Source organism: Ursus arctos, unplaced genomic scaffold, assembly GCF_023065955.2.
Source record: "Ursus arctos isolate Adak ecotype North America unplaced genomic scaffold, UrsArc2.0 scaffold_2, whole genome shotgun sequence".
NCBI lineage: Eukaryota > Metazoa > Chordata > Mammalia > Carnivora > Ursidae > Ursus > Ursus arctos.
In genome coordinates, this window is record NW_026622874.1 from 15,795,181 (window position 1) to 15,820,460 (window position 25,280).

General features: G+C 49.8%; 1 protein-coding gene across 1 annotated transcript in view; it reads left to right on the forward strand.

The window, feature by feature from the left end:
- The window catches only part of TNN (tenascin N), a 59,848-nt gene that overhangs the window by 31,944 nt on the left and 2,624 nt on the right, over positions 1–25,280 (forward strand). Inside the window, exons 10-20 of the mRNA XM_048225187.2 lie at positions 194–457; positions 2,384–2,647; positions 3,439–3,702; positions 4,840–5,103; positions 8,085–8,348; positions 10,357–10,487; positions 11,533–11,665; positions 12,106–12,257; positions 17,829–17,925; positions 18,825–18,992; positions 24,219–24,382. Coding sequence (XP_048081144.1) covers positions 194–457; positions 2,384–2,647; positions 3,439–3,702; positions 4,840–5,103; positions 8,085–8,348; positions 10,357–10,487; positions 11,533–11,665; positions 12,106–12,257; positions 17,829–17,925; positions 18,825–18,992; positions 24,219–24,382 — 2,165 coding nt within the window. The remainder of the gene's footprint in view (positions 1–193; positions 458–2,383; positions 2,648–3,438; positions 3,703–4,839; positions 5,104–8,084; positions 8,349–10,356; positions 10,488–11,532; positions 11,666–12,105; positions 12,258–17,828; positions 17,926–18,824; positions 18,993–24,218; positions 24,383–25,280) is intronic.

Below are 25,280 nucleotides of genomic sequence, written 5' to 3' on the forward strand. Positions count from 1 at the left end.
TCATTCTACTGTCCTGTGCTGGCTGTTTGAGGATCCAAGAGTCCAGCCATGGAGAGAAGATCTACATCCATGAACCAGCTGAAAACTGATATAGAAGATGGGAAAAACATAAGAACAGGAAACTGCCTCCCTCCAAGCAACATGGTCTAACTCTTTGGTGCTTGTTAATAGTGCACTTTAATTTTCCTTTCAGACATTGACAGCCCAACAAACCTGGTGACCGAACGGGTGACAGAGAACACGGCCACCATCTCCTGGGACCCGGTGCAGGCGGTCATTGACAGGTACATGGTGCGCTACACGTCTGCGGACGGAGACACCAGGGAGGTGTCCGTGGGGAAGGAGCAGAGCAGCACCGTCCTGACGGGCCTGAGGCCAGGTGTGGAGTACACGGTCCATGTGTGGGCCCAGAAGGGGGCCCGGGAGAGCAAGAAGGCCGACACCAAGGCCCCGACAGGTAATAGAGCATTGTTCTTTGAGAATGTAAAGCCTAAGCTTATGGCTGGTCCAGTTTGTTTTCTTGCTTTGACACTGGCAGACTAGATGATTTATGGAAGGGTAAGATGGTGTCCCTTCATAAGAGACTGCACACACCATCTTTCACCTCCCTTTTACACATGATCTCAAACTAAGGAGCTCACCCTTGGCCTCTTACTTTGGTCTTAGAAAGATAAATGATGATTGGTCCCATCTACTCACCATTCCTCTGATTTGTGTTCAATCATTGAAATGTTTCTTCTTGAAAGGGAAAAGATAGGAAGAAACTATATATGTTAGGATCTGTGAGCCTTGTACTTTAGGGAAATGGTTTTTGCTCTGATCTCTTTGGGACAAGGAAGGGTTATTTTCTTCTTAGTGGATAAATCCTCTCTGGAGCACTGTGTGCTCTGTTCTGAGGACCCTAAGGTTGCACTTACAAACTGTATTGGTTTATAATTTTTAAAGCTCTTTCATCTCACTTTCCTCATTTTTAAAATGATGTTATTTACATATTTTAGAGAGAGAGGCAGGGGTAGGAGCAGAGGGACAGGGAGAGAATCTCAAGTAGACCTCACGCTCAGCACAGAGCCTGACATGGGGCTCCATCTCATGAGCCTGAGATCAGGACTTGAGCCGAAATCAAGAGTTGGACACTTAACCGACTGAGCTACCCCGGCGTCCCTTCTCATTTTTTTGAACAGATTTATTGAGATATAATTTGTTTTCCATAAAATGTAGTCTTTTAAAGCATGTAATTCAGTGGTTTTTGTATATTTACAATTATGCAGCTATCACTAGTATCTAAATCAGAAGATTTTCATTACCCTGAAAAGAAACTCCTTGCCCATTAGCAGTCCCTCCCCATCTCAACTCCCCTAGCCCTAGGAAACTACTACTTTCTGTCTCTATAGACAGAGTTCCTTATTCTGGACATTTCATATAAGTGGATCCATACAACCTGTGGTGTTTCATGACTGGCTTTATTCACTATGTGTAATATTTTCAAGGTTAATCCACGTTGTAGCATGTGTCAGTACTTTATTTTCTTGCCAAATAATATTCCATTGTATGGATGTAATACATCGTGTTTATCCATTTGTCCCTGATGAGCATTTGGGTTGTTTCCACTTTTTGGCTATTGCGAATAGGGATACTATGAGCATTTGTGTACAGATTTTTGTGTAGACATGTTTTCAGTTCTTTGGAGTTTATACATCGGAGTGGAATTGCTGGGTCACATGGTAACTCTATGTTTAACTTTTTGAGGAATGGCTAAATTGTTTCCAGAGTGGTGGCACTAGGAATGAATGAGGGTTATTCCTCATTTACTTGGTCCTCAGAGGCATTTGGTGAGATGGGTAGCACAGGGATCAATATCCCCATTTTACAGTTCAGAAACATCAAATACAAAGATGTGAATAATTTTTATAAGTCATGTAATTAGCTGATGATTCAAGGAGTCAGATTTGTGGAGTATTTATAGAATATTATGGTACCTTAATATCTAGATAGTAAGGCCCGCAGTCTACAAAGAAGGAACTGAGGCTCAGCTGGAGGCAGCAGAGCTAGCTGTCCAGGGCCACAGCTGGCTGATGACAGAGTTAGCCCTAGACCTCTGGTCTGTTGGCTCTGCTCTGGGCTTACCTGCCACTCTGCTCTGCATCTCTAGGCTGGAAAAGAACCTCGCTCTTCTGACTCTGGATCTAGTGCTTATTTTACTGTCCTGTGTTGCCTCCTTGAGGATCCAAGAGTCCAGTCATGGAGAGAAGGTCTACGTGCATGAACAGGCTGAAAACTGATATAGGAGATGGGAAAAACATAAGAACAGGAAACTGCCTCCCTCCAAGCAACATGGTCTAATTCTTTGGTGCTTGTTAATAGTGCACTTTAATTTTCCTTTCAGACATTGACAGCCCAACAAACCTGGCCACTGACCGGGTGACAGAGGACACAGCCACCATCTCCTGGAACCCAGTGCAGGCTGATATCGACAAGTACACGGTGCGCTACATGTCTGCGGACGGAGACACCAGGGAGGTGTCCGTGGGGAAGGAGCAGAGCAGCACCGTCCTGACGGGCCTGAGGCCAGGTGTGGAGTACACGGTCCAGGTGTGGGCCCAGAAGGGGGCCCGGGAGAGCAAGAAGGCCGACACCAAGGCCCCAACAGGTAACAAGAGAAAGATGGGCCATCAGAATTGAGTTGTGAGTGTGTGGATTTGAGTGTGCATGGAACCAAAGATGTGGCCTGACATGAGAGACTGTGCATAGAAAGTTCTAAAGATCAAAAAAGACAGTGCGTTCCAGTAGTGGTCTCAGTGGGCTGAGAGCTGGTAGCCGTCACCCCGCCTGATAGTGATGAGCTGCTCACGAAACCACTCAACCCGCTAGGAGGGAGAAGTAAAGCTGTGCAGTGGCCACATTTTCAGCACTCAGCAAAGATGTTATAGGCTCTGACCATTGCAATGCTTGCGATAATGCTTTTCGAATGATTCTTGTGAAGTAGCCCTTGAGAAAATGATCAATCGGGTACCCTGAACGTCGTGGCAGATGTTTAACGATGGTTTTGATGTGCCATGACGTTGCTAAGAAGACGTCATCCTCCCACATTTTAGGGAGCTGAAAGCCAAGAACATATGTTAAGTTTGCAATGAGTAGTCTTTTGAAATTGGGAGCCAGGGGTTACTTTCTCCCTTGACTCCCAGGAGACCCTGGATGGGAATACCGTTGCCTTGTGCGGAGAGAGCCCTAGAAGATGAAAATGACAGTGACGGGGTGGTGGGTATCTCTTCCATGGCTTCAAAGCTTAGGCTTTTCCAAATTTTGTTTTTAATTTGTTATTATGTTATGTTAGTCACCATACAGTACATCCTTAGTTTTTGATGTAGTGTTCCATGATTCATTGTTTGCGTATAACATCCAGTGTTCCATGCAATATGTGCCCTCCATTTTTTAAAAAAGAAATTGACAGTCCCAAAAACCTGGTGACCGACCGGGTGACAGAGGACACGGCCACCATCTCCTGGGACCCAGTGCAGGCCGTCATCGACAAGTACATGGTGCGTTACACGTCTGCGGACGGAGACACCAGGGAGGTGTCCGTGGGGAAGGAGCAGAGCAGCACCGTCCTGAAGGGCCTGAGGCCAGGTGTGGAGTACACGGTCCAGGTGTGGGCCCAGAAGGGGGCCCGGGAGAGCAAGAAGGCCGACACCAAGGCCCCAACAGGTGAGGGAGCATTGTTCTTTGAGAACGTAAACCTAAGTCTATGGCTGGTCCAATTTGTTTTCTTGCTTTGACACTGGCAGACTAGATGATTTATGGAGGAACAGGATAGTGTCCCTTCGTAAGAGATTGCACACACCATCCCTCACCTCTCTTTAACTCATTTCCTTACAAGTCAGGTCCAAGTGGCAGTTTCAAGCTACAGTTTTGCCATGATTGGATGGTCAAGCCCAGAGACTCTTTCTCTGAATGAGTGCATGAATATTTCATTGTGGACAGTATTCAGGGCCTCGCATTGTGTTTTGAGTGAGAACAGAAAATGAAAAACGTTGTTAATATTAATAATAACATGCTGAAAATTCAACTTTGAAAAATAGACTTTACATCTACCAGAGCAAGTAAATATATGTGGTGTGCTTTAGCATGAATGAATCATGGTAATTCTGGTTTTAAGGATAAGGATAACTTCTATGTTCTCTTCTAATTCGATTGTGAAAAAGCTGTATGGCCATAGTTCTCTAGTGATTTAACCAGCTAACCAGCATTACAAGTGCATCTACAATACGTAAAGCGTATTGAAAGTGGTTTTTGATTGGCGGATTCATTTAACAAGGCATGTGGAGCATTTACCATGTGCTCTGTTCTCTACGAGGCTGTGGGAACCCTGAGGGGAATAGGAGGTGGCCCTATGCCTCTAGGAGCTGACGTTTGCATCTGGCTATTAGAATCATCTTGTATGTAATCAGAGGTCTTCATTGACATGATGCTAGAAACAAAATTATTACTGCTTGTGAGCATGGGCTGTGTCTTCTTCAACCAGGCCCTGCACGTTACCTAACACCATGCCTTGTACCTAGTGGGAGTTGGACATTCGCTTACTAAATAAATAATGAGGTTTATTTTATTTAACTGTTAGTGGAGGTAATAGTGTAGATTTGTAGATTTTGGTTTACTGTGCTTTCTTCTTGGGGATCCAAAGTCTGTCTGGGGAGAGGAGATGTATCTCAATGAAGCAGTTAGGGCATAGGTGATGGAGAAAGCACGAAACGTGAAAGGATCTCACCCCAAGCAAAATGACCATGAGGGTCTGTATCCTGAGGCCTATTAATAGTGCATGTTGATCAGTACTTTTCCTTTTAGACATTGACAGCCCCAAAAACCTGGTGACAAACCAGGTGACAGAGAACACGGCCACCATCTCCTGGGACCCGGTGCAGGCCGTCATTGACAGGTACATGGTGCGCTACACCTCTTTGGACGGAGACACCAGGGACATTCCGGTGGGAAAGGAGCAGAGCAGCACCGTCCTGACGGGCCTGAGGCCAGGTGTGGAGTACACAGTCCAGGTGTGGGCCCAGAAGGGGGCCCGGGAGAGCAAGAAGGCCGACACCAAGGCCCCGACAGGTAACAGGAGGGAGGAGAAAAGAAACTCAGGTCATCACTGTGGGCTGATTGATCTGTTGCTGCTAAATCATGCCACTGCTGCTTTTGGGGTCTGTGACTCAGGGACTGTTTTAGGAAAGTTTGTTGTAAAAAACTTCATTCACCTAAAGAAAAATCAAAGTATAGTCATGGATTTAGTGCTGAGCAGTCCTGTGAAGGTCTTAAAACTCTCTCCCCAAACCTGTGTTTTAACCGCTCTGCCTCTCAGTGACAACAAATTACAGGGAATATGGCAAAACGAATATAAAATTCCAAAAATCCGTGGATTAGAGAATTGTTTTGTGACAAGCTGTTTTATGTAGGTTTGACTTAATAAACGGCGTGTAGTTTAGAGCAGCAAGTGTTATCTTGGCAGGTTGGAGCTCTGTGCTCGTTTCAACACACAGGTAAGTTTTGATGAGCGTCTTCTAAGGGCAAAGCCTGGGATACAGTGGCAAACAAAACAGATATGATTCCTACTCTCTTAAAGTCCAGTGGGAAAGATAGGCAATCAACAAGCAAACAAATTATAACTGTGAACTATGGTCGGTACTATGGAGGAGATGAACATGGTGCAGGTATAAAGGATAACAGGGTAGGGATGTTTCTTAGAAGGGATGGGATAGTAATAGTTAAGAGCCACATTGACAGGAACATCCAAACAGCGTTTGCTTAACCAAGAAAGAAGTTTATTCTTGTCTCGTGGAATGGTCAGAGGGTAAGTGGGCCGGGCTGGTATGGTAGCTCCATGGCACAGGAGAGCCAGGCTCCCTCCGTATTGCTGTTCAGTCATCCCTAGGGAGTTGCCTCTATTTCTGTGGTTATCCTCCACCCTCATTCCAGCAGTGGAAAGGGGAGGGCAGGCCTGGAACATTGCCCACGTTCTTCAGTTCTTCTCCCGTTCCACTGGCCAGATCCAGGACTCAGTGCCGGACCTCACTACCAGAAAGGCTGGGGAATGAAGTCTTCAGCTGCATGGACACCTGCCCAGCCTGCACTTCTGTTCTACTGCCCCATCCAAGACAGTAGCCACTGGCCGCATGGGGCTTCTTAAATGTTAATTAATTAAAAGAAGTTAAATGATTTGCAAAGTTGTACTAGTCGCATTTCAAGTGGTCTGTAGCCACATTAGTTATTGGCTATTGTATTGGGCAGTGCAGAATATTTCTGTCATTGCAGAGAGATCCTTTGGACAGTGTGCTCATGGAAGAAAGGCAGAATGGATGGTGAGGAAAACTCGCCATTTCTGGCAGAAGGAAGGGTGTGTGTGACGGCCCTAAGCTGGAACAGCTAAGATGGTTGCCATACTGTGAGGGGCTGGTGTGGCTAGAGCACAGAGGGTGAGAGGGGAAGTGGTATGGGGTGAGGTGGGAGGGAGGCGGGGTCACTCACACAGGACCACACAGTGCCTGCAAGAGGGAGTATGTTATATTTATTAGAAGAGCAACATGATATGTTTGTTTAAAAAAGGTTATTCAGGCCACAGTGAGGAGAATCCATGGAGGACATGACAGGAGTAGCATTAGGAAGGTTCGTGGAGAGTCTAGTGTAAAATCCGGGTAAGAAGGGGCGATGGCCATTGGGAAAGAGGAGAGGGGGATATCTGGGTACAGATTTTGGAGGTATAAATGCCAGTATTTGTTGACGGATGAGACGTGGGGTGGGAAGAAAGTGAATCCGATGTGACCCGTGTTTCTGGCTTGAGCAACATGGAAGGTTGGGGCAGCATTTTCTGAGGGGAGACTGAGAGATAAATAGGCTCGGGGAGGAATGTGAAGACTTTTAGGCATTTAAACTGGACAAGCTTGTGAGATTCCTTGGTTGATTGAGTGACTCACTAATTGATTCCACAAATACTGGTCTAGTGCCCGGTACATGCGAGGCGCTGTGGTGGAGATGAGGTTGTAGGTGCAAGCCGGGGGCTCATGGATCAGGGAGCAGAGAGCACTGGTTGGTATTCAAAGCCATGGACATGGTTGAGGTCACTTAGGGAGAAGTGTAGAGAGGCTGTCAGCCAGGTTGCTGACAAAGGAGACTGAGGAGGAGTCAGGCCATTAGGAGAAAACCAGGGGAGCGTGTGGTCATCGAAGTCAAGAGCTGAGAGTGTTTTAAGACAGAGGGTATGGATCCGCTCTGCCAAATGCTGCCCAAAAGTCCAGTAAGGTGATGATGGAGACGGTCCATTGGATTTGGCAAAGCAAAGCTGGGGGTGACGTGTCCTAGCGGTTTTAGTGACGTGCTGTGGAAAAGCGCCAAACTTCATTGAACTGAGGAGTGAACGGGAAGGGAGGAGTGAACTGAAGGTATGCAGACCGTTCTCTTGAGGAGTCTGTCAGTTAAGGGGTGCAGAGGAGAAGGAGGTCCTAGAGCTTGCAGTCTGGGAATGACAGTAGAGGAGGAGAGACCAGGGGTGCTGGAGAGAGCACAGACGAAAAGGAGCAAGGTCTTTTAAAAGGTGGGAGGCTTCACAACTCAGAACAAAGAGGGGCTCGCCTGGGTTTTAACACAAGAAAACAGCAGAATCGTGGGCGAGACTTTTCACTTCTCTGGGCCTCCATGCTCCCCTCTGATAAAAGACAAGAAGGTTGGAAGGTCTGACTTCTCAGCTCGGAGATTCTGTGAAACAGAATAATGAGATACCACAGAGATAACAAGAAGAGGGGGTTTCGACAGCAGTTCGGGCGTCTTGTTGCTCGGGAGACTTTTTTTTGTTGTTGTTACCTCTGTGGAAACTAGAGAGACAGAAAATTTCCATATTGATGAACTTGCAGAAGATCTAATTCCTCCCAGTTGTAATATCCAGTGGTTTGTTTCCCTGGAAAATGGAAACCGGGGGCTTTTCACTCCTGTGCTCAATGGAATTGTATCATTATTAAAGGTAACTTGAACGGAGGGCTCCTGGCAAATGGGGTGGTGGCATGGCCTCCCTTAGCTCTAAAATTCAGCCTTTCCTTTTTACAAAGAAATTGACAGCCCCCAAAACCTGGTGACCAACCGTGTGACAGAGGACACAGCCACCGTCTCCTGGGACCCGGTGCGGGCGGTCATCGACAAGTACACGGTGCGCTACACGTCTGCGGACGGAGACACCAGGGAGGTGTCCGTGGGGAAGGAGCAGAGCAGCACCGTCCTGACGGGCCTGAGGCCAGGTGTGGAGTACACGGTCCAGGTGTGGGCCCAGAAGGGAGCCCGGGAGAGCAAGAAGGCCGACACCAAGGCCCTGACAGGTACTGTGAGGGTCTGGGACAAGGACCCACACGTCCATCAGCACAGTCTTCCTTCATACCCAGGGGTGCGGAGGGGAGCAGGGAGGGCAGCTGTCTCACCCAAGGCCATTCCTCAGCGTGGTTCCTTCTTCCCTTTCTGAGGTACTATGCAGGCAGGCATGGCCGCTCTGATTAAGAACAGTGTAGAGGAGACAGTGTGAAAGTGAACCTGTGCGGCTCTTCCAGGTGCTTGTGCGAATGTAGCCTCCCTCACTGTCCCCTCCACCCCGCCAGCTCCCAGACTGTCCGCCTGGGTAGTCGAACCTGCTTGGCCTCAGCTCCAGTTCGGAGAAGAGGGAGGCCAGGAAGCTCTCGCATCTCCATCTCCATCTCCCTCCCTGGGACCTGGGAAGCTCACTGTGCCCATCCTGACGTCTGCGGGCCTCTGCGGACAGTCTGGGCAAGGCCTGGCCATCCCCTCTGTGGCCGGCTACACCGTGTGTGGGTACGCACTGGAGTTAGAGGTGCCTTGAATTTCTTTATCAGTTACCATTAGCAGGGGGTTTTAAAATAAAAAACGTCTAGTATACTTTTAGTAAAAATTTTCAAACCAAACAAAGGTATATAGAAAGAAAAACCCTTCTGTATCCCAGACTCCCTAATCCTCAGGGCGGTTCTCCAGAGACAAGCAGTCTCTCCCTCCCTCCCTCTCTCTGTTTGTCTCCCTTGTTCCTCTCGTCCTCTGTTCCATCATTATCTTCTCTTTGCTTTGCTCTTGCCGTCTTTAAAGATGACAGTATTACCATCTTTCTGCTTCACAGAAATGTGGAAATAACCAAGACGGACCTCTCAAGCCTGTAACCAGGGGATTGGTAGGCAGTCAGAGAAGTAACAGAGGCCAGCTTAAGATATTTAAATAGTTAAGGTTTTTGCTTTAATTTTTGAAAGCAGGAAATTCAGTTTTGCAGTGGATGGAAAGAAAAAAAAATCCATACCAGATGTTACACTTTAGAAAGTCAGACCAAGCTGATATTACCGAAACTCAAAATTTGTCAAAACATCCTAATTCAAAACAACAGCTGCCTGATTTCTATTAAAATATCGCAATTCCGTTCTCAGCTGAAATGCTACTGGGGAGAAAATAGCCTGGAGACATCTTTTTTGGGAACCTCTAAATTAAAATCATCTTCTGTGATGATTTTTCAAAATGGAAATTTTCATTCAATATCTTATTTGGTTTAAAAAAACGAGCCATCTGACCAATTAATATGGTGTCGACTGGAATTTTTGCTGAGCTTGAGTTTCCCTGGTCTACAGCGCACACGCACACATCCCCATATTCAGAGTCCGAGGAAAAGCTCTGCTTCCCCTCTACCTCTTCTTCCCTTTCTTTCTTTCTCTCCATCACACAAGCACCCCCCTGCTTCCCCGGGCTTTCTGTACAGGGTAGGCATCTAAGACCACATATTTAGTTATGTAAGAGTTAGAACTTTATATTTCTGTGCCAACTTAATGTTTATCACATTCTGCTTGTTGGTCAGAATCTCAGTAAATTTAGGAACATGCTCCCTCCCCAGGGCTGTGTGTAAAGTCTTGGGTAGTTTCCCAGTGCCAGGCAGGGGAGGCGGGCATCCAGCAGTTCAGTCATTTTTCCAGGTAGGTGTTTGCTGAGACCCCTGGTTTCTGCACGCAGGGCTTTCACTTAGAACCTGTCTGCTAATCTAGATTGCTCATATCCACCACTCTTGGAGAATCTGTGGGGGGGGGGGCATGTGGGAGCACAGATTCACTCTGTCTGCCACCCACCCAACCCCCACTTCCTTAATCCCCTTGCCCTCAGTGGATGTGTGCTTTTGGAAACAAAGGCCAGAAGGGGCTGCTGGCAAGGAAGAGCAGAGACTGCTACTGGCTGGAAGGGAGGAAAAGAAATGGGAGGAGAAGTAGGGATAAATGTGTTAACACATCAAAATTTATCTTGCCCCAGTTGCAATAATACTTAGTAATTGTAATTACTTGACTTTATATGCAGACATCGACCCTCCCAGAAACCTTCATCCATCTGCCATCACACAGTCCGGAGGGGTGCTGACCTGGACAGCGCCCTCTGCTCCGATCGATGGCTACATTCTCACCTACCAGTTCCCAGATAGCACCATTAAGGTACTGGAAACTTCTCTTGTTCCCTCTTGGTGCCCATGCCCTGCCTCCGTATGAAGCACCTGACTTGGGCCAAGCAGCTTGATTGCTGGTGTCATGGTGACCTGCTGAGAAATAAGTTGATCCTTAGTGATCATCTGCTGTGGTAAGGGAAGGTGCTACGCACGGTTATTTGTCGACATCGTACATGTGGCCTCATTTCATAGGACTCACTTGTGTGCCTGCTCCTAGCTGACCATTGCATATTCGCTGGCCACACATCTGTCCCATGGTATTTGTTGTTTGTCTTTCCCAATTCGTGTTAGCTCCATGAGGACAGGGACTTTTTGTCTGTGTTATCTATCACTGTATCTAAAGTGCTCAGAACCTGGCACACAAGAGGTGCTCAATAAATATTTATTGAATGAATTGCTTAACCCTGATTTCAAGAGTTATACCTCCCACCTGGAATCTGAGGACCAGCAAATTTTGGTAACTTGTTCAGATGGAAAATTCTTCTTTCTTCTTGGCAAGAAAGAAGGGAGGAAGGGAAAAAGGAAGGGCACTTTGATTTATTCATGATCTCAATGATTGCTTATGACAGTCTTTCAAGGAAAGTTAGTCCTATGTTCATAGAGGAAATAAGATCGGTTCAGAAGGAAGTATCAGAAGGCCAACTGTGACCCTGCCTCACAGATATCACCAATCACTTTTATGCCCCTTTTTAGATTGTCAGCCCTGCGTTGCCAGCCTTGGTGGCTGTAGTTGGTGTCCCAGCATGCATCTGGAGGCCGAGGTTCCTAGGAGACCTGGAGGGTGCTGCCCCAGGGGCAGGACCTGTTTCTGGCTCTCTGCCAGTGCTCCCAGCAGGGCTGAGTCTCCATGGCACCACCCTCTAGGGAAGCTGCTGGGACCCACCGGGACTCTGGGTACCACTAAGCCCTCAAAGAAACCACATACCATCTTCTCAGAGAACTCCGTCATTAGCCCCGGGGAATGCCGTTGATACCTCGGGCACTGGAGATGACACACTGACTGTCTACTGTCTCCTCTCTCCTTTGTTTGGCAGGAGTTACAGCTTGGAAGAGGGGACGAGAGGCTTGAGTTGCAAGGCCTTGAGCGGGGACTCACCTACCCTGTCTCCTTGGTCGCCTTTAAGGGTGATCGCCGGAGCAAGAGCGTATCTACCACCCTTTCCACAGGTAATGTGGACTCCTGCCCTCTGGATGAGAACACAGTAGAGGACAAGTGTCGGAGAGCCCAGAAGAGGTGTCCAAGGAGGAGCGAGTAGACAGAGTGATGGATTTCTCTGGAAATGGGGCAATAGAATAGGGTTATGGGTTCAGATGAAATCTATCTCGTGGCACAAAGACCAAAGAGGGGAGCAGAACAGAATGTTATTTTGTGGGACTTAGGGCAGGAAATGATGTGAACCTGACCTTATTTCTAGTACATTTGAAGGAATCGATGAGAGCGAGGTGCATGAGAAAAATAAGATCTTCATGAAGAGTTGGAAGAAGCAACGTAGTAGGAGGTTATGAAAGTTTCTAAACAAAATAAATTATCTTAAAATAGGGGCACAGCCGTCCTCCTTCTTCCTTGCCCTTCTCCTAACGACACCATCTCCCTGCTTGACTCCCAGTTGGTGCACGTTTTCCACATCCTTCGGACTGCAGTCAAGTTCAGCAGAACAGCAATGTCGCCAGTGGTCTGTACACCATCTACGTGCACGGTGACACCAGCCGGCCCCTGCAGGTGTACTGCGACATGGACACCGACGGAGGCGGCTGGATTGTGAGTCTCTCTCCTTGGGATAGAGGAGCGTTGGTGGCTCGCGCTTGTTTCCAGAGAGATCCCAGCCCCACCCCCACCCTCACCCCACCCCCGCCGGAAGGACTTCACACCTGGGATAGAGCAGGCTTCATTGAACGAAGGTTAACGATTTGCGGAGGCTGTGCGTTTATTGGCATCTAATAATGCCCTCTGTGTGCATCACCTCCATTTTCTTCTCTTCCAAGCCCCGTCACAAACATGACTCTCCCACAGAAGCTTTCAAGTAAGAGACGGAGGTTATTATTTCTCTTTTATAGGTAGGTAAATTGAGGCCCACGGGGAGAAGTGCCTTGGCACTTCACAAGAATTAAGACCAGAGTTCCGGGCCCCAGCCTCCCAGATCATTGGTCTTCCCTGTGGGTCCTCTCAGGCCATCCAAGATGGAAACGCATGACCTCTTTGGGCCTCGGACCTCTGAACGAAAGCCCTTTGTCCAGGTTCTGCTCCTGCTCTGCGGTTCAGAAGCAAAACGTTGGTGTGAAGGGCTGGAGCCTGAAAGGGGGAAAGTTGGCAGTGTGCCCACGGTCCCTCTTCTGTGTGCAGGTTGGATTCCCTTGGGCCATTGTCTGCTCACACCCCATGACACCTACTTTGATTGCGGCGGCCTGATCCAGTTATAGGATGAGCTGCCTGGGAGGGTTGCCATCCGATCCCCCCCCCCCGCCCCCTTCTCCCCACGCCTGAGCAGATAGAGGCTCCCCCCCTCCCCCAGCGTGCGGCCTTACCCGCTGCGCATCCGCAGCTCGTTGTCGCGAGGAGAAAGCGTGAGCTCCCAGTGCTCAAACTACATTCATCTACTCGTTCGCTCAGGGGGCTGGGAAAGCAAAGACACTCGAGCAGCCGCGGGTAAAATGATCCCGTCCGAGAAGCAGCAGTGAAGAAAACTTATTATCCACACAGCTGCATCTGGCGACTGAAAGGCAGTAACCCGATTGGATGGGAGAAGATTCCTGATGGATTTATAAAAATAACCGAACAGAAAGTAACATGGAAGGTCTTGCACCTGAGCAGACCCATAGGGCTGGACCTGCTGCTTTTCATCAGCACCATTGTAAGCATTCAGTCTCTTCAGGCTCGAGGCCAGTTTCCTGCCTTGTGCCCAGAATTGACCATTGGCAGAATGTTTGTGTTGTCGCGTGTGGCCTTTTTGAAAGCCAGCCTTCCCTAGGGAAGGAGACATTGGTCCAGGGCAACCTCTAGAACGATACCTGCCGGTCTGCCTGCCTGGGAATACCCCGGATTTTTTCCACAAGTGTTTATTGAGTGCCTACTATGTGTCAAGCACTGTTTTATACACTCAAGAACCAGCCGGGAACCAAACAGACCAAAACCCCTGCCCTCAAGGAGCTTGCCTTCTGCGACCTGCTCATGCAAACGACCCTTACCAGGACGCCGAGGTCCGTTCCAGAAAGCATCACATCGCTCTGCGTTCTAACCAACACCAGTCCCTCACCCCCTCCCAAGTCTTGTTTTCTGACTCAGACTCCTGAAGGCAGTACATGGACTGAGATTCTGTAGGGTTCTCCCCAAAGCCACCACAGTCCCCAAAACACGTGGAGTCCTGAAAACTTCTACACCAGATCTTTTACTGACAGTTTCCATGGTTTTGGGCTCGAGAATCTTTTGTCACTTAGAGATGACCTTCGTACATTGCTCTTTTATTTTCTAAAAAGATTTTATTTATTTATTTAAAGAGAGAGAAAGAGAGAGTGAGCACAAGAGGGGGACGGGCAGAGGGAGAGAATCTTAAGCAGCCTCCCCGCTGAGCATGGACACCCCCCCCCCACGCAGGGCTCAGTCTCACAACCCTGAGATCATGACCTGAGCTGAAACCAAGAGTCAGACTCTTAACTGACTGAGTCACTCAGGCGCCCCAGTACATTGCTCTTTTAAAGGGAGCTTCCAAAATCCTTTTAAGGAAAATTTTCTCCATGGAGTGGCAGGAACCCAATGTGATTAAGAGGCCAGAAAAACCCTACCCCGAGGTAATTGGTGTCACAGGAGGCAGGCTGGATTGAGGACCAGACGGGAACACTTAAGTGCCTCAAGCATTTCCATCTTTGTTTTCCGTCTTGCAAGTCTTAAGGACTATATTAGAAGTTCTTTCCACAGGCATTTAAATGGCATTTTCATTTTTTCTCCCCAGGGAATCAGTCAGGACACTGAGTAAGTTCTAGAGTGCAAGGACAGTTCTGGAGTGTAGAACTCTGCCCGCCTTGAGACATACCTACTAAGGGGCTTCTGTTACCCCAAACAGTTCATGATAAGGTGTTTTCACCCCATAGAATGGGAATGGGCTAGATTATGAGGGAGTCAAATCAGGCTGCCTGATCGAGAGGTACAGAAGATCACGATGGGTCAGTTCATTTGGAATCTGACTTAATAAAATGCAAATTAACATTTATTGAGATATAATAATAACTTATTATATGTGTATGTGCCAGTCTCTGGCCTTCATAATTTTATGATTTATCGTAATTAATGATCTTGCTAAAGCCTTGATTTAAGAGCATGACAAATGGGCTATTAACATCTTGATCTCATAGTTTAGAAAAGCGAGGCTTGTCAAGGTCAAGTAACTTGCCCAAGGACATAGCTAGTAAGTGCGGAGCTGGGTCTCAGTAGTGATGCAGAGAGCATCAGAATCATTGTTCAGAGTTTTCCTAGCTGAGCTGAAGCATTATTAAAAAAAAAAAAAAAACGGAGGGACACCTGGGTGACTCAGTCAGTTAAGCTTCTGACTCTTGGTCTCGGCTCAGGTCATGATCTTGGGACCCTGGGATTGAGCCCCGAGTCAGGCTCTGTGCTCAGTGGGGAATCTACTTCTCTGCCTCCCTCTCCCTCTCCCTCTGCTCCTCGCCCTGCTTGTGCTCTCCCTCTAAAATAAATAAATAAATCTTTTTAAAAAAAAATCAGGTGGACAAACCCCTATCACGCTGGGTACTCTGTTCATTGACTGGAGAATGCCTTCGTAATGCGCCCAGCCTAGGAGGGCAGGATCCGATTTGAGCCTGACCTTGCACCATAACTAATTATGTTAGTGGGAACGTAATTGGATTTGACATATGAGGAACATTGGTCCGGCATCTGCCCTGGGATCTCACCGTCCGAGGCACAGGAAGAGTCCTGGGGAAGGGTCGGGAATGGGCACCCTTCTGGGAAATGAACAGTGAGCCCCAGAATCTTAGGAAATGAGTTTTGGAAAATGGACTCAGTGAAGCTGGCATTTTCACACTTTCTGATGAAAAGATGAGGAGATCGTGTTTTATCCTTGCATCTGCCACCAAATAATCAGCTGATTATGGTTTAATCTGGCTAATCGCTTTCCTGAACTTTCATGTCTGTACAATGGCATCACAGGTCCTTGTCCTGCAGCCAGCCCTGAACACGCTACTCAGTAACGGCAGTTTCATGAGTGGGTAAGCGAACGAAGACATGAAGGAAGCCCAGAGAGGAGTGGGAGTGTCTGAAATAAGGGCAAAGGGGAAAGAAACCACAGTGTTAATGCAGTATGGAGTGATTTGCTCGATCATTCCCTCGGTTCTGCTTACCATTACACTTACCATTCTCCTAGCACCTCTGCGATGGACGCTTCCTTCCCGCTTCTAACCCTGTGTGTCACACGGCTGACTGCGGCTCAGTAGCAGAGATGCCTGGCTTACCAGCCGCTGGCCAGGCAGTGGCCATGGTCTGCCTTAGAGCCCCGGGCTCTCCCCGCCCGCCGTAGATAGATGCCCTAGTCCAGTGCTTCCTGGGCCAGCAAAGGTGGGTTGGTGCTTCACAAGGAGTGAAATGTGAGCTCCCACGTGGAGCTTTCAGCACTGATGCAGGCTACCTGTTCTCTCCTCCCTCTCTGTCTCTTCCCAGAAAAAATAGAAAGAACGCACAAATATTGGGAGGTTTACCTTACCAAATTCGAGATAACACGTTTCACTTTGAGGCACCTGCTGGGAAGCGTGGCAGAAAGAAGGGAGATGGGGCTCTGTGTTGGGGCTTCCGCATCTGAACGAGTGCAGAGGAAAGCAGGTGGAGACAAAGGCGCCATTCCCGCCTTCCAGAATCCCAGAGTCATTTCTGCAATTAGCGAGGGTGGTGTTGAGCGTGGCTTTCGAGGTCACGAGGGATGACCCATTACTATCTATTCCAATAGTCTACACAGGTGCGTTTAGCTCGGAGGTACTCCTCAGGTTTACTTCATATAAAAGAATCCAATTCACTCTGACTGGCACTGCCATCCTTCCCCAAAGAGAGGAGCTTTTGAAAAGAAAGCAGCACATACTTTCATGAAATAGGGGTACCCAAGTCTGTGTCTGCTTTCTCACTTGTCACTCACTCTTCAGGCCAGTCCCATTGGCTTCTGCCCTCGTCTCTCTCCAGGGCAGCCTTCGCTAGAGTCACTCGTGACTTCCGTGTCACTAAATTCTATGGACACATTCCTCAGTCCTCGTCTCCGCAACCCTTGAAGCTTACCTGCCTTTGACACTATCAGTCACACCTTTCTCTTCGTGGTCTCTGTGGTTCCATGTTTTCCTGGTTGTCCTTCCACACGCCCGGGTCCTCCTCTTTCTCCTTCACGAGCACATTCTTCTGCGCCTGCCTGTTGTGTAGTGCAGGTCCCCGAGTCTTGATTCTAGGCCACTTTCTCTCTTCCGTTCCTACCTTCTTCCCAGGTGGTCTCATCTTCTCCAGAGGCTTCACTTGACTCTCTCTGTCCCAGTGGCTTTCTGTGTTCGTTAGGATAGAGTGGGCCACACGGTAGTAACACGCCGACATCAAATTCCAATGATCGAGAACATGAGGTGTTTCTTCTCACGTGTGCAAAGCCTTCTGTGGGTTTGGCAGTCACTTCTCAGTGGTGACTCAGGGATTCGGGCTGATTCCAACTCGCGGCTCTGCCCGGTGGACACGTGGGCCACGAGGCCCCGAGGCACAGGGCAGTGGAAGACAGAGCATGGAGAGAGAGCCCCCCAGCCCTTCTGCGCTTTCACTCACAGCTCTTTGGCTGGAATGAGTCATGCGACTCCAACTTAACCGCCAGGGAGCCTGAGAAAGAAGCGTTCCTGCCTGTGTTCCTGGGGACAGGCAATTGAAACGGGACCCGGTGAACACTGAGCACCACCTCAGACACATGCTTACCTTTGCAAGTCTGGCCCCGATCTCTCTTCAGCACCCCAGCGCTTACGCTCAGGCGCTGCTATGGCATCTTTATTCTCCAGGGGACCGCGGGAGTGACTCGCACTTCCCTTGTCCCAGGTGAGCTCACCCTGGCGGCACCTGTCTTCTCTCAGAGCCCCTGTCTCAGTGAAGAGCCAGTCAACGGCCATCCAGCGCTGCAAGCCCTAGGCACGCGAATCGCTCCCGACCTTGCCCTCTCTTTCAGTCCTGCTTTCAGTCTGTCACCATATCTGTCAGTCTGACCTTCTCTCTGCTTCTGTCTAACCTCAGGGCAGCCCCCAGGCCAAGCTACTGTCCTCTTTCACTTGTCATGTCTGTTCAAGTGTGTCAGACTGAGAGGTCCGTCTCCCTTCGCAGGTCTTCCAGAGGCGCAACACTGGGCAGCTGGATTTCTTCAAGCGCTGGCGGACCTACGTGGAAGGCTTTGGGGACCCCATGAAGGAGTTCTGGCTTGGTATGATCTCTGAGGTTCCAGGAGGGCTGTGGGGGAGGGGCTATTTCACCCTCAAAGGCTGGTCGGCAGCTCAAGAAGGCTCCTCACATCCAGGAAGACAGGATACTCTGTCCCCAGTGACAGGGACAGGACACTCTAAGGATCCTGACCACCAGGGTGTCAGTGGGGCCATGTTGCGGGGAAGGTTCTCATGTGCCGGGCTTGTGACAGGATGGGCCTGTCACAGGGGGTCTTCCCACTGCCTGTAAGCCCCATGGGATCTGCCTGGAGCCTACACATCTTAGAAAATAGCTGACCCATTGGGATTCTGGGCTGTTCCTAGGAGGTCATGCCTGTAGGCCCTGAAGCTCTTCTAGTAACGCCACTCATTATGGGGATGGTGTTTTCCCATTTCCTTCTGCTCTAATCTGGAGCAGATATTCATGGGGAGTGAAATAGCCAAAAACATCCACAGGGAAACGAAGAATTACAAAATCATAATATAGAGACTCAGTGTCTGATGGAGTAGATGATGGCTGTGGTCTGCTCGGCGCAGAATTCCTTCAGAGACCTCAGAGTGGTGGTTGATGTCCTCTTGCACTTGGTGAGATATGGGGACGACAGGGGGAAGTGCTTCAGCTTTAGAGAAAGGGAGTTGGGGGCAGGTCCGCCGCGCATTGCCCTCCACGGCTCCTTCCCAGAGGACACAGTTTGCACACTCATAAACACAGCTGTGCCAAAGACATAATAGGATGAGAAAATGGGCATCCCCCCCAGCAGAGACAGTGTGAGGAGAGCCCCCAGTAGCAAAGGAGGGAAAGGCCACGGTGACTTTCGGTGCTGAGGACCGCAGATGCTAGCGGCCACGCGCCTGCACACCCCGGTGGGTCGGTTGTTGGAATTCCCTTCCTTATTTTCAGGACTTGACAAGCTACACAATCTCACCACTGGCACCCCAACCCGCTATGAGGTGAGAGTGGACCTGCAGACTGCCAACGAATCCGCCTACGCCGTGTATGATTCCTTCCAGGTGGCCTCCAGCAAGGAGCGGTACAGGCTCTCGGTTGGGAAATACAGAGGCACCGCAGGTAGGAAAACACATTTGCTCCCGGCTCGGGTCTCTGGCTCTCTGTGCGTCTACGGATCGGGGGGGATGGAATGTTGCTCCGTGGAGGTGAACTGTCCTCACGGATGGCTGAGGCCCTGCTCCCTGCAGGAGGCGGGGGGTAAACAGAAGTATGAAAGCAATCCTTGATGATCTCAAAGTTGGAACTTTTCTTTGTGATGCATTGATCCCCGCACCCCTCCACCGGTGAAAACCCTCCTCTTACACTCCCCTGGTTCCGGCTGTTGTGCGGCCGCCAAGGAGGCCGCCTCCGGAGTGATTCACGATGCCTGCCCACCTGTCACTGGGCTCCAGCAAGCTGGCTGCTGTCCTTGCCCAGGAGTGTGTGTGTGTGTGTGTGTGTGTGTGTGATTATTTAAATATTTCACAGCGCTTTGCCATAAGTAAAGGGAAAAATGGAAGTGCTGATTCAGACAACAAGCAGTATGGGTCTCATTAACTCCGTACAACTGTGGGACACAGAGGTGAGCAGTTTAGCTGAAAGCCGGGAACGTCTAACCTCGATTAGCAGCTCAGTGGACACAAGCCCGTTGATGGTGTGTCCAGTTGTAAAGGAAGGGAACTAAATCAAGCCACGTGACTGAAACACTGGGATTATACCATTGAATATTCTGTTTCAGAGGGACAGGGTGGTTACTGGTTTGATATCATACCTTACGCCTGGATTTATAGTTTTTAAACCCTAACAAGTAAGTCCACATGTTTTTGACTTGGGGGTAACTACGTAGGAATGCGTTGCCAGCTGGGTTCACCGACTGTACGGGCCATGGGCTCTCCCCTGAGACTGCGTGTGAGCGGAGAAGTCATACTAGAAAAGAACTTTTACAAAGAGCCACATCTTGGCGAGGAGAATGAAGAGCTATAGGGTGTGAGAAGATGGGGACATTGAGGCCTGAGGCTGCTGAAGGAAGCTCCCCGCAGGACAGTGGGCTGGAGCCGGGTCTGCAAGGGTAGGACTTAGATGGGAAACAAAGAAGGGGTCCCCACGCCTGGGGGAGTCCACGGTGAGCAAGGACTGAGCTGCCTCAAGGAAAATGGGGTGTGCTTGGGAAGCCTGAGGCCACTCTAGAACCCCCTAACAGCAGAGGACTGTGGACAGATGCCTCTTTTAGTGGCAGGATCCGAAGTGGCCAACTGCTAAGGCAAAGTTTCTCGTAGGTCTTATAATTTAATTGTTTTTAAAAAATCACATGAATTTTGCATTTGCTCTTGTTTTCCAGTGCTTAGCATGGAGTCTGGTCTGGGGCGGGGTAGGTGAGTTTCAAGCATGACGTTGCTAGCAAGAGCTTTCCGTGCAATCTTACAGATGTTTTATGTCGTAAAGGATAGTCCCTGAGACCCAGGTAGCTTGGGTCGGGGTCAGTGAAGGCATGAGCTTGGTGACATGGGACAAGGGATGGTGTCTCACGTCTCTCCCTGAAGCCCAGTGACTTCCTGGACTGCTGGCGGGGGACCAGCTAGGGTCGCCCATTCTCCTCTCTTCTCTTATGCACGTGTACCTGTTCCAAGGCCTGTCTTAAAATAACCAGGAAATGAACGGATGCTAACGGGAAAATGAGTGAAAAGGAGTCAATTTATTCACAAATTAATGTGATTCTCTTCCCAGGGACTCTGTTTGCATTTTAACCGTGATTACAGGCTAGTTCCCATTCTGAGGTTGCTCAGGCCCGCAATGCCGGTCAGTGGAGGGTGTGTTTTCTTCATAGGGAGCCTGGGAAGACTTTCAGATCACACCGCATTCAGCCAGCAATCTGGTCTCCCCGTACGTGCCACCGTTCCTACTTGGAAACTCTGAAATTGCATGGTGGGCTTCATGGTGTTTTAGCTTTCCTTATATATGCTGATTGGTCCCCACGAGGGTCTTGAAATTTAGGAAGCTTCTGGCTCCCCATGTCCTAAATGGTGAGGTACTGTGTAGAGGACGGGGCGTTCAAAGAGAAGGTGAACGGTTTGATGTCTCTGTACATGTGCCCGCTGCCGCCACGAGAGTTCTGATTAGAATCGGAGCTGCGTGGCCCTGGGGGAGACATGCCAGGAAACGTCACCACTACTCACATTGTCCACCTGGGCCCTCGACTTCGGCTTCCACGGATGTCCTATCAGAGAGCCCCTGATTCTGCCACGAAGAAGCCCTAGCAAGGCGGTGCTGGGTAAATTTGGTTTCTGATTCTGAATCTTGGAGTGGGGCAGGAAGGCCACCCAGTGAGCTCTACCTTCAAGATGCTATTCATCCCTTGAGAGGTCATCCTGAAAACATAAATAGACGTTTGGAATGGTGCAGAGTGACTTCTATGGGCTGACCCATTGTTTACAGCTGGGTTCAAGTCCCACCTCCAGGAGACTCAGTGATGCCCAACCAGCGATGGGTCCACACCCTGGGGCACTTGGAAGCACAACCGAAGAACTCCGCCAGCATTCGGTGGGCGGGGCCAGGGATGGCAATGTCCACAGTGAAGAACTGCTCTATGCAAATTGCCTGCCTCGCTTTGAAATGGATTTTTACATACTGGTGCTTCAGAGGACGGGGGAAAAAATTGTTGGGTCCGTGGACAAGAGGGAAAGCCAAAAATGGCACACATCACTCTTTCATTGGCCCATTCCTGGTCCGGAGTTCAAGGTCCAGACACATGGTCCTGTGTGACTTATGGGCGATAGGATGTGGATGGCTTCCTCGGGTCTGAGTTGGCTCAGCTGTCCGGGCCTTCCTTCCCGTCTCAGGAGGTGATGGTGGACTAATGTTAGATGAGATGGGAGATGACCAGCTCAGGGGCCCCTCTCTGGGCTTTTCTGGGCCTGCCACCAACCCCTCCAACCCATGACCTGAGGAGAGCCAGCGGCCCCCCCCCCCCCCCGAAAACATTATACCAGAAGTTAGGGGTGCTTATTTCTCACCCAGTGTTTTCTCCTAAAACCCTGAGAGAAGAAAGAGGGTCTGACCACCACTGGCTTTTCTACTCTGAGATAAGCTCAATAAATCAAAATACTGTGTTGGCTGGGGGCCTGACAACCAGAGAAAAGTGATTTTTTTGATTCATGGGTACACTCACTGTCTGCGCTCTGAACGTCAGCACGCCTTCGGTTCCGGAAGCGAGGAAATCCGTCTGTGGAATAAGCAGCCCCGCTAAGCCCGAACCCTGCTTCGCTTTTCCTGATCCCAATTCCCAAGGTTAGAGAACCACAAGCAAATCGTCAAGAAATAGCCTTTGCACAGACTCTTAGAAAACAGCTCTGGGAACTTTAGGTGCAAGTGAGGTAAGCTGTGCTCGTTAACGGTGTCACCAAGGGAGCCATCGCGTGTTATTTTAAGCTGTCGTTGACTATCTGCCAGAAAGCCGAAGGGAGAGGAGATGCGTGCGAGAGCGAGCGCGACACAGTATGTCTTTCCTCAACTGGAGGAAAGGAATGGGGCAGAGCCCTTCAGCTGTCTTAGCAGGAGTGGCCTCTGCAGCCCCCCCGCTCCCCCCGCCCCATGCTGGGTAAAGCTGGCAGGACTCACTGTTCGAGCTGCTAATCACAGGGACAACCTGGGACCTTCCCCCTTCACTACCTGGTGTTAACTCTTTCCCTGGATCTGCCCCTTCCCACCTGCAGCGAAGTCCTTGGGAGCAGGGCCCCCTCAGTCTGTATTCCCAGGGCCGAGCGTGGCGCTGGCCGGGCCGGGGGTCTGAGTTTCCTGAATAAATGAAGTTGCAGACTCCAGGTCTCTGACGTCAGCTTGCACCCCAGGGGCCTGTCACCCGAAGGGCTCGTGAAAACACAGACTGCAGGTGGGCAGTACCTTGGGGGCCCGAGAATGTGCAAGGTCCCAGGTGCTGCTGATGCCGCTGCTCCAGGGCCTGCACTTGGAGAACCAGAGCCAGCTTGCTCTTGTTAGCATAACTCGAGACCCCTGCAGAAAGGAGGAAGCCACAGGCGGGAAGAACCCTGGGCTTGGAATCTGAGGACCCAGCTTTGAGTCCCCCGGCCCTGCTCTTTGTCGACAGTGGGGCCTTGACAAGTCCCCAGAGTCTAACCTCTGTGAGTCCATTTCCTCCTGGGACTGAGAGCCACCCGCCCCACCTCATAGGCTGGAGTGGGGGCCAGAGGAGGGCACCTACGTGAAGAGGGTCGGTACTCAGAGATCCGATGAAAACTAAGTGTTGTTATTGCAGGAACACGACTTGATTTAGCTTGGGATTGATACGGGCCTTTATCGCCTCTTATGAGCTGAATTAAGAAATAAACTGATAAAAAGATGATGAAGATGTTGGGGAAATAGTAGAGATACCAGTCAAATGATGCGAGTGGCTTTCCGGACAGGTTGTCATGAAGCCCTAAACTGTACCTGTGTGCCAGGAAGGCTCGAGAAACTCAGGTGTGTGTGCAAGGAGCGCGTGTGAGAGGATTATTAAGGAGACTGGCGCTTCCTCAGGCGTGCGCCCAGCTGGCCTTTGAGGAATGGTTAGGATTTGGACCGAGGAGGGCGCGGGAGCAGAAGCACAGGGACAGAGCCGTCCACCGCACAAGCGGCACATGCCTGCAGGGACAGTGGGCTCTGAGACGGTACGAAGGCTACCGCCAAGCTCCAGGCCTGCAAAGCCAGGAAGGTGGTGGGAAGGAGGCCCTTAAGTCTGAGAGCGTGAAAGAGGATGCGTGTGCGTCAGGGAGGCTGGGAGGGCTGTTGTGTTGAGACCGGTGCAAAAAGAGGAGCACAGGCTGGAGGGAGGGCATCTGGGAGTGACCTGCAGGAGGAAGGGCTCCATAAAAGGGTGCAATGGGTTTGTCAAATGTGGCTCGGAGTTCGAGGTGGGGTGGCAGGGAGGATGGTTGAGCAAAGACGGGGAAGACGGGTGAGGGGTTACCTTGTGGAAGGGGTGCTCAGGTACTGTGAGGAGAGCCCACAGGTTTGGTTTTGGATATTTGGTTACTTGCCATGACTGCAGGGCCTCAAAGTGAGAATGCTGTCAAGGCTTTTCAGGCTATTGGAGAGACAGGCCCAAAGTTTGGGTGACAGGCCAGGAAGGAGAATCTGTTCGTCTGTATCATGTTCTCATCTTGGCCGTTTTGAGAGACGAGTGATTCCCTGTGATGTAACTGGCCGGATCCTTGCTATTTTCATGTCCAAAGATTGTCCTGCTGAGTCCAGAGCCCAATCACCATCTCAGTGGCAAAACTTAGACGTTCACCTCTCATCTCTCCTCTCCCGCAGGGGACGCTCTTACTTACCACAATGGATGGAAGTTTACAACTTTTGACAGAGACAATGATATTGCCCTCAGCAACTGTGCCCTGACCCATCATGGTGGCTGGTGGTACAAGAACTGTCACTTGGCCAACCCCAATGGCAGATACGGGGAGACCAAACACAGTGAGGTAGGTGACAGGTGAACTTTTCTGTCCCATGCTCTGCTCAAAGCTTTCAGTTCCCAGTGACACTCTCCAGGCTGGTTTGGCTACCCCTCTCCTTCTGATGCCTCCAGTCAGAGCAGAAGGGCTTCTCCACGCTCCATGGCCTTGAGGTCAAGGCCTTCCCTGCCCATCTGCTGCAGCTCTCCCCTGCTCTGGATTCCTATCAGTGCTGCACACTTACTTAGTGTAGGTGGGTGGGAGCTCAGGCTGTCCACTGCTAGATACATAACATGGATTATGCACCATCTCAGTTTACTGGTTCACACATGGACACTGTCTTAGGAACAAAATCCTGTAGACTGGGTGACTTGAATAGCACACATTTATTTTTCATAGTTCTGGAGGCTAAGAGGTCTAAGATCAAGTTATCAGCCGATTCAGTTCCTGATAAAAGCTCTCCTTCTGTCTTGTGATGGTGGCCTTTTCACTGTGTCCTCATACAGTGGAGAGAGAGAGAGAGAGAGGGCGCTGGTCTCTTTTCCATTTCTTATAACAGTACTGATCCTGGGGCCCCTGGGTGGCTCAGTTGGTTGGGCATCTGACTCTTGATTTCAGCTCAGGTCATAATCTCAGGGTCGTGAGATCGAACCCCGTGTCGGGCTCTGTGCACTCAGCACGGAGCCTGCTTGAGATTCTGTCTCCCTCTCCCTCTGCTCCTCCTCCTACTCATTCTCTCTCTCTCTCTCTCTTTCAATAAATAAATAAATAAATAAAATCTTTTTAAAAAAGGGCACTAATCCCATCTTGGGGGACCCACCCTCATGATCTCATCTAACCCTAATTACCTTCCCAAGGTCCCGCGTCCATATACTATCACACGGGAGGTTAGGGCTTCAGCATATGCATTGGAGGCAGGGCACAA